This window comes from Trichechus manatus, unplaced genomic scaffold (assembly GCF_000243295.1).
Source record: "Trichechus manatus latirostris isolate Lorelei unplaced genomic scaffold, TriManLat1.0 scaffold00030, whole genome shotgun sequence".
Taxonomy (NCBI): Eukaryota; Metazoa; Chordata; class Mammalia; order Sirenia; family Trichechidae; genus Trichechus; species Trichechus manatus.
The window spans coordinates 17077907-17092151 of NW_004443966.1; the positions used below are offsets into that span (position 1 = coordinate 17077907).

At 43.7% G+C, this 14245-nt stretch overlaps 1 protein-coding gene and 1 non-coding gene across 2 annotated transcripts in view; both read left to right on the forward strand.

The window, feature by feature from the left end:
- THSD4 (thrombospondin type 1 domain containing 4) overlaps nt 1-14245 on the forward strand; it is a 677983-nt gene that overhangs the window by 288272 nt on the left and 375466 nt on the right. The window contains exon 6 of the mRNA XM_004374710.2: nt 3078-3214. Coding sequence (XP_004374767.1) covers nt 3078-3214 — 137 coding nt within the window. The remainder of the gene's footprint in view (nt 1-3077; nt 3215-14245) is intronic.
- On the forward strand, nt 12768-12841 carry TRNAK-CUU (transfer RNA lysine (anticodon CUU)). The gene has a single exon. It is a non-coding gene; the product is annotated as a tRNA-Lys (tRNA).

The window sequence follows — 14245 nt, forward strand, 5'->3', positions numbered from 1 at the left end:
CTTAACCATTCTTACAAGCAATTTTTATGTTTTTAGGCCCATTCTCTCCCCTATTTCCAAAGTTACCTTTTGGAGATTCTGAGATGCTAGGTAACTCATTGCTTCTATTCCTGTTTAAGATCAGCTTTCTTGGTCTATTAAGTCATTAATAATGGTCCTTCTTTATCCTTTTGGGTTTATGCTTTAGAAAAACCACTCTTTACTCTCATTATATCAATGAGTTTTCTGGAAGGAACAGAGCTCAATGAGTGATTTAAATTTGCCATCTTTACCCTGAATTTGAGGGTAGATCCGCTAGGTGTTAGCTGCTTTATTCTAAGTAACCTAAATTTTCTTGTATATTCTCTAGTATTTTTTTCCTTCATGATCCAAACCAAACAAACTAAACCCATTGCCATCGAGTCAATTCCAACTTGTAGTGACCCTATAGGACAGAGTAGAACTGTCCCATAGGGTTTCCAAGGAGTGGCTGGTGGATTCAAACTGCCAACTTTTTGGTTACCAGCCAAGCTCTTAACCATTGCACCACCAGAGCTCCTTTTCATGATCAGATGACTTTTTTAATATCAGAGATCTAGATAGCTGGTAGTATCTTAAATTAGTCAAAGATAGTACATGCATTTGGGGTTATGTTATCAATGGTTAATCACTTGACTGCTAGCCAAAGGTTGGCAATTTAAACTCACCAGTGGCTCCATGGGAGAAAAGACCTGGTGACCTGCTCCCATAAAGATTATAGCCTCAGAAACCCAATGGGGGCAGTTCTACACTGTCCTATAGGGTTACTATGAGTGGGAATTGACAGCATACAACAACAACACAACAACATTACCTTTTAAATTTAGGTTTGGGATTTTAACATCTTTGATTCAAAATAAGAAGAATCAGTCAGCTGCTATCAAGTCTATTTGCTGCTTGTGTTTTTTTGGAGAAGTGATTCTCAAACTTGAGCGTGCACCGGAATCATCTGGAGGGCTTGCTAAAATACAGGTTATTGTGTCCCATCTTGGGAACCCTGGTGGCGTAGTGGTTAAGAGCTTGGCTGCTAACCAAAAGGTCGGCAGTTCAAATCCACCACCCGCTCCTTGGAAACCCTATGGGGCAGTTCTACTCTGTCCTGTAGGGTCAGTATGAATCAGAATCAACTTGACGGCAAAAGATTTGGTTTGGTTTGGTTTTTTTGGGCTCCGTCTCTAGAATTTTTTATTCAGAAGGTCTGGGATGAGGCCCAAGAATTTGCATTTTCAACCAGTTCCCAAGTGATGCTGATACTGCTGGTCGAGGGACCACATTTAGAGAACCACTACCTTAGTGTAAAGAAGATAACAGTCTTCCTTTTGGGGACAGGAGGACATTTAGAAAGCAGATGAGAACAAAGAGGGAGAGGAATAAGAAGATAAACAGGGAGGAGAAGTTTGTGCCCACTTGCTCTTATTTCATTCTACTACTTTTCTCCCTTTTTGTGTACTGATAAAACCATAACAAATTTTGTCTACAGAAGAGTCTTCTACCATCAGAATTATAATTTTAGTCAAGGGTTAAAAAAAAAAATGACATGACTAGTTGTGAAAAACCTTAATCTGAAGCCCTTCAAATGTATTTTTATGTAGAATTTCAAAGTGGATGGGGAGTATATGCAGGTTCTAGACAAGTCCTCATGTAATTTTGTAAGAAGCACCAGCTTAAGTATTGCTAAGGCAACAGGATTCTAGGGAATTTTGTTAGGGATTCAATTATCCTCAGGTTTCAGTTATCTCCTAGGATCCCCTTTTTTGCTTGTTGCAAATCTGAGAAGGTAGGAATACCATCTAAGCCGCATAAACAGAGGGCCAGGTTGGGGGACTGGTATGGGCCACCGGTGAGAGAAGCCCAGACTTGAGGCCATTCCTCTGGGTTATTTTCAGTGATTTGGAGATTCTGCCATAATTGTCTTATGTTCAGCCATGTGTATTTGTTCTGAGAATAGTCTTCTGTAGTTTTGGTTGCAAATATTGAGAAATAAAATTTTAACCACCAAGGGAGGTATCCCAAGGGCTAGAGATAACTTGAAGGAAGCCCAGAGAAGTGAAAACCCAAAACCCTTATCCCGGGTAAGGCTACCTTTCACAAACACTTGTATTACTTAAGATGCGATGTACCTACATAGTTCCTCATATTGCTTCAGATAGCTCAGATCTTGGAAGTGAGAGAGTGAAGTCTTGATAGATGAAAAGAGAAAGCAAGTTGTAGGAGACTACTTTTGCCACTAACTTGTCACTTTCTTCCGTAGGCCTGCTGCTTTTTTTTATCAGTAAAATTATATTTGATTTTAGGCAGTTCCCAAAGGTGCTTCCATCTTTGGCATTCATTGATTTTTCCAAGATCATTTCTTACATCTTTTGGATAGCCAGGGCAAGAAACCAGGTCTCTTGACTTCTAAGGTAGAGCTGAAGTACATAGGCTATTCTGTCTTCCCTGAACTATGTGGTCCCAGAGGCTCCATGTTATTTCCTGTTAACAGTTTTCTATGGCTTTGGAATAGAAGGAAGCTCATTGCTACGGTATTCAGGCAGCCACACTGGGGAAAATATGATGTATTGTGTTGTGTAAGAAAAAGTCAGTATTATCCAGTCCAGTAATCAGATTTTCAGACAAAGTCTTGACCCCGGGACATGCTGTCTATGGCTGAGCATAACATCAGTCTTGCCTCCAAAAACAGTTTTTAAAAAATCAGTGTGTACTTGGCCCATATATTTCTTTTGGATATGGAAATATATCTTCCCTGGAAATCTTCTCACTCATAATATTGGAGGCAGTGAGATTCTGTTATTTGGAAACAACACGATGAGTGCAATCAATGTCACTGAATTGTACGTGGAAAAAAAATGGCAAATGTTTTGTTGCATATATATTTATCACAATAAAAAAAGGAGGAACACGCATTTTAAAAAATGCTTAAAACAGTTAATTCTGTTACATGAATTTTATCTCAATAAAAGCATATAGAAATGTTTGATGATTGATTCTGTAGCTAAGAGGTGGTATCTGTTATACCTCATCTTTTGTTTTTTGTTTGTTTGTTTTTTTTTTCCCCCTAGTAAAGGGCAATCGGAAGTGTGAGTTGAACTGCCAGGCAATGGGTTACCGCTTCTATGTACGGCAAGCTGAGAAGGTCATTGATGGCACTCCCTGTGACCTGAATGGCACAGCCATCTGTGTGTCTGGGCAGTGCAAGGTAAGTGCCCTTGTGTTGCCGGGGGTTGGGGGGAACCCCAGGTTCTGCTCCGCGTGACTTGTTACAGCCAATAAACAAGCGGCCAAGGTGGGAGATCAGAAAGACACATTTATTTCGTTGCGCAAGGAAAGGAGCAGTTGGCAATGCTACCTCCAAGACTGCTCGTAGGCAGCTTGGGGTGGTAGGCTTTTACAGAGAGCAGACAAGGAAATGCAAATTCATCATAAATATTCAGGATTGACCCTCACACAGGCGCTCAGAGCTTGGGGATGACTATGCATTTTCTCTAGACAAGAGTTCGGTTCTCCGGGATAGAGGGAGAAGTCTATTTTCCTTTATTAGCATGTTAAGTCTCCACCCAGAGGCAGGGTGCTTGTATGTATTTTTCACTTAATGAGCTAACAGGTCACTTAAAATGCCAAAATGACTTTGAAAACCAGCTAAAATCGGTTAAGATCATCTGTGGCCCGTTCTGTGGTTATTTTGTCAAGGACAATTTTAGAAGAACGTGCAGCTTCTTCTGCTCCATGTAGGAGGATAAGCCAGAACAGGTGTCTTTTAGAAGGGTTGGGCTCTGAGGCTGTCTGCCTCACTTGGACTGGGGTATCTAGAGAGAATTCTTGAGGTGTTTGATCTGTGACTGTAGACTGCATTGTTTTCCAAAGGGTGGGCTGCTGTCTCTCTCTAGCCCTCATGGGGGCCCCCTGGGAGAAGTGGTCTAAGATGGCAGCGTGGTCAGACCTGACTGTGTTTTTTGTCTTTGGGAGTAGCCATGTCTCCCTAGGACATTTCAAATAGTAAGTGATTTATGTTTACACCATGTGTTTCAAAATGGACACTGTGATCTTTCTTAGTTCAATCTGTAGTTCCTTGTTTACCTCTTAAGTGGAGGTTATGAGAAGGGCATTGCTGCTTCAGTTAAGAAATGGTTGTTGTTGTGAGGCTGGCATTTAAGGGGACGGTGTAGTTTATCTTGCCTCCCACCAGATGGGGCAGGCTTCCAAACGAAAGTCTTTTAGTGCCTTTTATAGCAGAAGTTATACTTTAAACAGGAAGAGTTTTCAGCCTCCTTGGGCGTCTGAAGTCTGTTCCAGGAACTCCCGCCCTGCATTCTGCAAACATTCTGGGCTTGAGAGATCCTTGCGGGATGCTAAACTTTGACAGAAAGGACCATTTGGTTAAAAATAGGCGTCTTAGATGAGATGGCACAAATTCCATAGTCAAGAAAATTTGGGTCTTGACTTCTACTCTCCTTTCATCTATAAATACATTAGTGGAGCTCCAACTAGCAGGTAAATGACTCTTTGGAGCCCAGACTAAGATTCTATCTTAATTAATACTTAATAGATCTCAGGACTGATTCTCATCAAAGAAGAGCTCTTTGGCTATAAGATCTGAAAGTTCCTGTTATACTTTGAATGTTAATTGTCACAGTGTTTAGTATTAGGGTGATTTACAAGTGCCTACCTTCCCTCCCGGTTTTTTTTTTTTTCAAATGAGGAGGTTTTAAATAGGACAGATGATAATTTATCACAACAGGATGGATGTTCTCAGAATTTGAATCAGAGTTAAGAACAGAAGAAGCTGTCATTTGATATTTGATGTGTGTGAGGTGTTTTGGAAGAGCAAAGCCCTGGAAGAATTAGGGTGTTTCAGAGAAGAGGCAGGGGTGGGGTTGGAAGTGCACTGGGGACCCAAGACCTCTTCCTTTTGGGAAAGCCACTGGCTTTCACACCCCCTCTTTCTAAGCCTCAGTGTTCTCAGTAGTGCTCAAGGGAGTTCAGTAAGAACATTGTGGTCTCCAATGCAAATGGTCTCTGCTTCTAAATATTACTGAGCCTGAACGGAGGACATTATAGCAACCTAGCTTTTTCTTTCTGGTCCCGAATCAACTTTCATTTCCTGAATACAAGTGAATACTGCTGGGAGGTGGTGTAGTGTAATGGTTAAAAACATGCCCGCTGGAGTCAGACTGCCTAGGTTCAAATCCTGCCTCTTTCACTTACTAACCATATGACACTGGACAAGTTATTTAAGTTCCCTCTGCCTTTGTCCATCATCATTCAAAATGAGGAGGATGGAACCCACGTCCTGTGTTATAGTGAGGAATCATGAGCTAATACACTTACAGGCATTATGACAGGGCCTGGCAGTCACCTAAGCATCCTGGCATTTATTATTGTTAATAAATGCATGCCCTATTGTATTTCAGTTTTCTGTACAAAAATATTTGTTTTGTTTTGGTAGATAATAGCGTTATGAAATTCATGTTCTTTTTTGAAGCAGTGTTCTCACACTGTAGTGTGAATCACGTAAGGGATCTTGTAAATTGCAGAGTCTGATTCAGGAGTTCTGGGGTGGGGCCAAGGAGCCCTGGTCTCACAGTGGTTAAGCGCTCGGCTGCTAGTCAGAAGGTCGGTGTTTCGAACCCACCAGCCGCTCCTCGGGAGAAAGACATGGCTATCTGCTTCCGTAAAGATGACAGCTTTGGAAACCCTATGGAGCAGTTCTACTCTGTCCTACAGGGTCAGTATGAGTCGGAATCGACTCGACAGCAAGAGGGGGTGTGGGGAGGTGGGGCCTGAGAGTCTGCATTTCTAACAAGCTCCCAGGTGATGCTGATGCTGCTGGTTTGTGGATCATACTTTGAGTAGCAAGGTGTTAAGGGGCACTTTGATGAAAATATAGTTCCCAAAGAACCAGAAATGAGTGGTGATATGACCTGCAAGGAAGATGAGCTGTGCTCTCTCCACGGGGGGCGTGTTTTCTCAGTGTAGGGCTTCGTGTCTGTGCATGGATGATGTGAAAGGGGAACAAACACGTAGGAGGACATGGGTATGGATTCTTACGAGTTGATGAAAACCGTTCAGAATGCAGGGCAACACAGTTTGCAGATGATAATTGCCAAAAGGCTGGGACAAACACTCCCCAGGATGTGAGTATATTAATAGGAACTGGATGTTACAAGGGCTACTTTGACCTTACTTTGTATTTGTTTTCTCTGTATTTGCCTGAAATGTCCTCATTGAAGTTGTTGGAACCAAGGAATAGTCTGTCCTCTTTAGAGCTGCAGTTTAAATAATCAGAAGGACATTTGCTTTCCAGGCTGAAGTTCTGTTTACTTTGCGACTTACAAAGAGTAACGTGTCCCTTTCTGCATATTTTGATTGGGAGCCCAGAATTCAAATTGATATCCCCGCCTCCTCGACTTGTGGCTGAGAGAGGTGTCACTTTTGCGGACAGTTCTGTGATGTGTGTGTCTGCATCTGAAATGGCTCCAGAAAGCCTCTCCTGGCCACGTAAATTTGAAACGAAAACCCCGGCCTGCAACAGAAGTTAATGAAAGGTGACAAGTGCTAAATAAGAATATGAGATAAGCCCACAAAAGGGTAGCTAGGGGAGGAGGGGCCCTCCCCACACCAAGCCGAATAAAGGCCCCAGGCCCACCCGAGGAACTGAATGCTCTGTTCCAGCCCCCGGTAGAGCGCCCCCTGGCTAGCCTGTTGCCGGGGTTCCTCTGCGTTTTAGATCCAAGGGTGGGGAGTGGGGCAGGAAGAATGCAGACACCCTAGGCATAAGTCCCTGGGTAGTGTAAGCAGTTAATCACTCAGCTGCTAACCGAAAGGTTGGAGGTTTGAGTCCAGCTGGAGGTGCCTGGGAAGAGGCCTGGAGAACCCTATGCAGCACAGTTCTACTCTGACACACGAGTTCCCCTTGAGTTGGGGTTGACTCGAGGACAACTGGAGAGGTATGGCTTGGGGGAGGGTGGGGAGAGGTGGAGAAAATACGGACTTCTCTTCAGCCCCTCAGTGCTGGGTGACACTTCTTTTCTTGATGGGGACTGAAGGAACTCAAATGCTAGCTTTAGGCTAAAGATAGCACATAGATAGGCCTTTAAGGGAAAAGGCAAGTAATCTCTGGTTCTGTCATTACTAAAGCAAGAGGATATATCTGAAGCCCACAGAGATTCTGCCTTCCCCACCCCAGCCCCTTCCTGCTAGACATCAAATAGGAATGTCTGGCCAGTCTTCAGAGAGGCCCCTGAGACACTTCCATCCCTGACCAGTCATTACTGTCATTTATGGGAATGAAACAGCATTTATGTCTAATTAACAGGGAACACAATAATAATTTCTATAATTAACTATGCTGTGATTTTGACTTGATCTCAGCTTTAAACTCTGATAATTTTTTTTGAATTTTCATAGTTTGATGTGCATGTATTATTTTTGCCCACAATGTAATCAAAACAGATGAAACTTCGCTGCGAAGGTATAGCAGGCATTTGAAAGAACAAGGTCACTGTGGTATAAAGCACTAGAAGAAAACAACCTTAGCTCCCTGGAGGTCAGCCTTTTGAAACCCCAGGCTTCCAGACTTGACTGATCCCCAATCAGCTCCAACTCCTCCCCACCCCTAAAAAAGTCTTTGATGGTAAAGTCTTTGAGTAACTACCTTGCAATAAATAGGTTGCTGTGAAAACTCAAGGGAGGAAGGTGTTTGAGCAGATGCAGGCTAGTGAGGAAGAGCATTCCAAAAACTAAGGCTCTTGACATGGCTGGAACTTCTGGCTAAGGTCTGGGCCAAATCCCTTCTTGTCCTAAGTGACTCCATTTTGCATTTTTAAAGACAGCGTCTGTCATATCATGCAGTCTGTCACTTCTGTAAAATTTCCACTGTATCTTTCACCTAGATACAAGCAGTTCTACAGAAAAATGCAGTTTTGCTTACCCTGCTCTGCTTATTTCAAATTTGTGGTTAGAAATGCTCGATGTTAAGAAGAGATTATTCAGCTTTGTACAGGTGTTAGGCATAGTGTTAAACATGTGACTTTAGTGGCTAAGCCATACCCTTAGACTTCCTTAAAGAAATATTTTTCTGGCCCCCTTTTTCAATACTCTGTATTTAGGAATAACTGCATTTAAAAATATTCCAGGAAATTCATGGTCAGCCATGTCCCGTCACCTGGAGCCCCCCTCTTTGCAAAGGAGGTCAACTCTTGCAAGAGTGGTCAACTAAGACTTTGCCACCTGCAACTTTGTAAATGTTGACCAATCAGAGATGTTCCAGCTGCCCCCCTCCCTGTTGGAGGTTTTTGCCTTTTTAAACCTGTTACACTGTAGCTAGCTGGAGCACGTTGTTGGATTTCTCCCAGCACTGCGTTTCCTGTTTCATGAAATGCTTTTTTTCCTGCTGTAATAAAACTCTTTTGTTTTAAATTTAAACAGACTTGTAGTATTTTTCACTACACCATTAGCAAGGAGCCATTTCTGAGAGTTTACCATGTGCCAGACACCGTGCTATGTGCTTTACATACAAAATTGTTATTAATTTATCTTTACAGTAACCCAATCAAGTAGGAATTTTACAGAGGATTTTTGTGAAGATTAAATTAGTACATGAGCCTGGTATGCACCACTCGTTGCCGTCAAGTCGATTCCAACTCATAGCGGCCCTATAGGGCAGAGTAGAACTGCCCCATAGGGTTTCTAAGCCTGTAAATCTTTACAGAAGCAGACTGCCACGTCTTTCTCCCGCAGAGCTGCTGGTGGGTTCAAACTGCTGACCTTTTGGTTAGCAGCCGAGCACTTAGCCACTGGTGCTGCATTGAAAAAAATAAAAGTTGCCATTGAGTCAGTTCCAACTCATGATGGCCCCATGTATGTCAGAGTAGAACTGTGCTCCATAGGGTTTTCAGTGGCTAGTTTTTCAGAAGTAGACTACCACGCCTGTCTTCCAAGGCACTTCTCTATGGACTTGAACCTCCAACCTTTAGATTAGCAGTCGATGGCGTTAATCGTTTGCACCACCCATGGACTCCAAGTACTGCGTACAGGTTTGTAATTAATATTGGCTTTTTAGTCTGAACTGTTCTTTTGAACAGAAATAGTTTATATGTGATGGATAGAAACTCATACATTTTAAGTCTCTCCCCTCTTCTGATTTTATTTTCTTCACTGCCTCTTTCCAAAACACAGGCTGATTTTCCAAAATGCAAATCAGGACATGCCTCTCTTTTGCTTAAAATCCATCTGTGGCTCCGCGTCACCTATGAAATAAAGTCTGGCCCCTTGAGTCGAGGCCCTTCATCATCAGTCTCCTACCAGGCCTCTCTGGCACCCCAATACGAGCTGTGCTAGAATGTGTCACTCCTTGACCCAGCAGGCCTGCGGTCGTGCCTCCCTGGGGATGCACATGGTGCTCTTTCAGCCTGGAGTGCTCTCTCTCTCTTGGTCCAGCTGGTGGACTCTGCTGAAACGCCGCTGCCTCCCAGTAAGCCTCCGCTGACCGCCTCGGGCACTGTTTCTATTCTTCTGTCCTCACTCTGTTGTAACTATTTGTTTCCTTCACACACACCCCATCACACTCCCCCCCACCACAACCATCCAGTGATACTGGGAGGGTTTCCAGGCCCTTGCTTTTAGCAAAATGCCTACTATTTGAGTAGGTGTTTAAAGTAAATGTTTAAATGAATTAAGGTACTTGGTGACTCAGTATGCTGGATTTTAGCAAATAAAATTAGTCTTGAAGCCAGTGTAGAATTTTCTCATTTTTGATTTGGGATGTCACATGAGTTCAGATAAAACAAGGAGATGAAGTCCTGGACCAAATCTCAGAACCCAAGACTGTGAAGTTCAGGGAGAATTCTTGGTACCTCCCCAAGCTCTTTTCTCCCTCATCTTGGTTTTTCTCTTGTTCATTCTGAATGTTTTGAGCCTCTTCAGAGCTAAAGACGGAAGAACCTAAGAAAGTGTGAGAGTGCATGTTCCTGTGTTACTTTATGTTAAGGTGAAAGGGCCCCTCGCTTCTGCTCCCTGCCCCCCCCATGCTCCCCCCGCTCCTTGCCACATCCCCTGCTCAGTAACGGCCTTCCACACAGGGCGTCTCCTGTGTCCTGCACCATCCACCCACACTTGCTGTGGGCTTTGACACCTAACCCAGCTGGGACACCACTTGGCTTTGATTGAGACATCGGCTGACAGTTTCATATTTATTCAGTAAATTAAAGGTTAACTGTTTCCAAATGTTTGGAGATAAACTCTGGACCAGTGCGTTACCCTGACTGGGGAAGGATGACATAATGGGGGCAGGTGGGGGTGGGGGTATGTGGAAATGGGTGGTTGTGTGTGTGTGTTTTTTTCAGGCCCCTAATTTCTGTCAGGAGCCTTGCTCATACAGTGGTTAAAATGCTCCGCTGCTAACCAAAAGGTTGGAGGTTCGAATCCACCAGCAGCTCCACGGGAGAAAGATGTGGCAGTTTGCATCCGTAAAGATTAAACTCATTGCTGTCAACTTGATTCTGACTCCTAGTGACCCTGCAGGACAGAGTAGAACTGCCCCATAGGATCCCAAGGCTGTAAATCTTTACAGAAGCAGATAAATCTTTACAGAAGTGGACTGCCACATCTTTCTCCAGCAGAGTAGCTGGTGGATTCGAACCGCTGACCTTTTGGTTAGTAGCTGAGCGCTTAACTACTGTGCCACCAGCCTAGGAAATCCTATGGGGCAGTTCTTTTCTGTCCTATAGGCTCTCTATGAGTCGGAATAGACTCAACAACACAACAACACCAACAAATTTTTGATACCAACCTTATAGACGCTATTGTGTTTTCCTGAACCAAACAAGTAGATCCTGCTCATTTCTCTGCCTGTTTCCCCTAAGTTGCTTTGTTGTTGTTACCCACCTTGGTTTGGACTTTGCTTAGACTTACATTGTTACTTAAAGGAAACCAGAGAATAATTGCAGTGGGTAAATCTCCCTCCTCCCCGAGCTTTGCATGATTCAGCCTGGAAACAGGCTGGAGGGTTTTTAACTTGTTTTAATTCCGAGTTTAAGTGACTTTAATTCAGAGCTTTCTCCCTCTGAATTTGTGACCTCCCTCTGTCATTCCCACGCCAAACAAAGTGTGTTCTAAAAGTAATTTCTACTTGTGACTATTAAGATGCTTATCATACTATCTTATATTTCTTTTGATCTGTATCTGAGGTCTTAAAGAAAAGAGATTGAATATTATGCATATTTGTATCCTCAGTGTTTAACACAATAAATTATTCACTAAATATTTCTTTTTTTAAATATATGGATGAATGAACAAGTTAGAAACTGGGAGTGAAACCTCCTTTCCTGAAAATAATCAAGAATAAGATTGACTGTGTATTAAAATGAGCCCTAGCTGTGCTCTCAGGACCTCTTGAAATCTTAAACCGAAACCTAATGTTTCACTTCTTTTCTATTATCTATTATTTTTCTCATTTTAATCGCTGAGACTGCTGCCCAACGTTAAAAGTTTATTAATAACACATACTGAAGTCATTATTAATTAACAACCTAAGTAATGTTAATAATTGTTAATTCAGCAAATAACTTTGACTACTTACTGCCATTGATTGGGCTAGGCATTGGAGACAGAACAATGAGAAGATTAATATGATGCTTACTCACACTAAGCTTAAAATCTAGTGGAGAATATAGTCATGAAAAAAAAGTCAGTTAACAAGTGAAATAAGCAACATGAAATAAATTGGGTACTGAAATGATGAATAATGGTGGGGGGTGTTGGCATACATTAAATGGAGTGTTAAGCAAAGACCTCAAAGGAAGGGACATTTAAGCTGAAACAGATGAGCGGGAGCCAGCAGGTAAGGTGCGCGCGCGCGTGCTTGTGTGTGTGTGTGTGTGTGTGTGTGTGTGTGTGTGAGAGAGAGAGAGAGAGATCACAAACGATAGAGATAGTAAGCAATCTAGTGTAGGCAGTGCTACTTACCTTGCAGGTCCTGGGGACTGGAGAAAATGTATGCTAAATCTCTAGCCCAGAGTATAGCACATACAAGGATTACTGTGATTACCGTTTTGTGCTTGTTCCCCGATCTCTGTCCTTGGGTTAATCTGGTCTCCTCTTGATTGTGTGTTCTTAGCTCCCTAAGGTGCCCACACATCTTCCTGAACACATGCTGGCTTTAGCCGTGGAATGCTGTCCGTTAAGCAATTCTCTAGGTCCAGAAAGACTCCCCTGGAAACTGGTTGACATATGAATTGAGAACACGCTTTGGGGGTCAACCGGTATCTCCTATATTAACACAAATGAAAGAAGGACTGCTCAGGTAAAATGGTGGGAGGATGTCCAGCGCTTCCCACCTGCTCCTCAGAAGAGAGACAGGTTTAGGCACTCTTCCCTTCAAGCTTCCTGAAGGAATGGGCAGCAGCCCTCCCCTACACCCCAAAACAAGTTGCTGTGGAGTCAGACTCATGGTGACCCCATGTGTAGGCGAGTAGAACTGCTCCATATGGTTTTCAGGCTATGAACTTTTGGAAGCAGATTGCCAGGATTTTCTTCCGAAGTGCCTCAGGGTGGGTATGAACCATCAGACTTTGGGTTAGTAGTAAGCCCTTAAGCACTTAACCGTTTGCACCACCCAGGGACTCCTAGCAGGCCTCCAAAGGAGACTTACAAAACTGTTTTCTGGAATCCATCGGAATTGGCAGGGGTAGTGATTGGTACTTGGGGCAGAGAAATGAGGGGAAGCTTCATTCTCTGGGCGAGAGAAATACTCCACTCCGTCTAGCTTAGTCGGTAGAGCATGAGACTCTTAATCTCAGGGTCGTGGGTTCAAGCCCCATGTTGAGTGAAGCTTTGAGGACCCCTGGTGGCACAGTGGTTAAAGCACTCGGCTGCTAACCAAAAGGTTGGAAGTTCGAATCCACCAGCCATTCTTCAGGAGAAAGGTGTGGCAGTCTGCTTCCACAAAGATAACAGCCTTGGAAAGCCTATGGGGCGGTTCTGCTCTATCCTATAGGGTTGCTAGGAGTCAGAATTGACTCGATGGCAGTAGGTTTTTTTTTTTAATCCCATCCACTCAAGACCTTGCCCAGCCCCACCCTGCCCTTAGGAAGGTCACTAAGCCAAACCAAGCCTAGACTAAAAGCACTGTAAGTCTGATCTGTTTAGGTACAGATGCTCCAGACGAATGCAACACTCATGGTGCACCAAGTCGTTTGTACAGAGTCTGTTCTGCAAGGCACGTGATACAATCTTACGGGTGCAGAGGACTGCGCTGCGTGTGGAAACTCCATGCAGTCTCTCTTCAGACTCACAGGGCCCAGGGGAGCAGCCGCCCCCTTTCCCTTTGGCCCCTGTGCACATTCTTGCCAAATCGGCTCATGTTATCTACCAGTGATATCGATGTAGGATCAGACTTTTTTAGTAATGTAGACTGCTTAGCCTGAAGATGACTCAAGTAGAGGCTAGGAGTGTAAGTGAGGATGTGAAGGGGAAAGGAAATATCGTAACCCCAAGTTTGAGGCATCCCCTTTAAAATTCCTACCAGGTGGTGTGAGGTGCCGTCTAGTCGATTCAGACTCATAGTGAACCCATGTGACAGAGTGAACTGCCCCATAGGATTTTCTAGGCTGTAATCTTTACAGGAGCCGATCGCCTGGTCTCTTTTCCTGTGGACCTGCTGGGTGGGTTTGAACCCCCTTTCAGTTAGCAGCCGAACGTTTAACCATTGCCCCACCAGGGCTTCGGACCAGGGCTAGTAGTCGGGTCCAGTTGAGTAGTCAGTAGTGCTGCTAGTACTTAGCAGACAGCCTTAGAAAGAGATCCTGAGGTGCTGACTAAGTCGGTAACAATGGGTATTTGAAGATAAAAGTGCCAGATAAAACACAATTTTTTATTTGCTGTTTTTGTATGGATAATACATTCACATGACTCAACCATCAAAAAAGCATGAACCCCTGTCCGCATCTGCACAGCTCCCTGTACCCCAACAGGAAATAACCTCCCTGTGATAGTCTGTGTTTTAAAACAGATAGGGTATGCATCTGTGTCCCTGGGTGTCAAGAATGGTTAAGCACTTGACTGCTAACTAAAGGGTTGGCGGTTCAAACCCACCCAAACATGCCTTGGAAGAAAGGCCTGGTGACCTGCTTCCAAAAAGTCACAAGTTTGGAAACCCTATGGAGCAGTTCTACTCTGTACACGTGGGATCTCCATGAGTGGCAGTTGACTCTATGGCAGCTGGTTTGTTTTT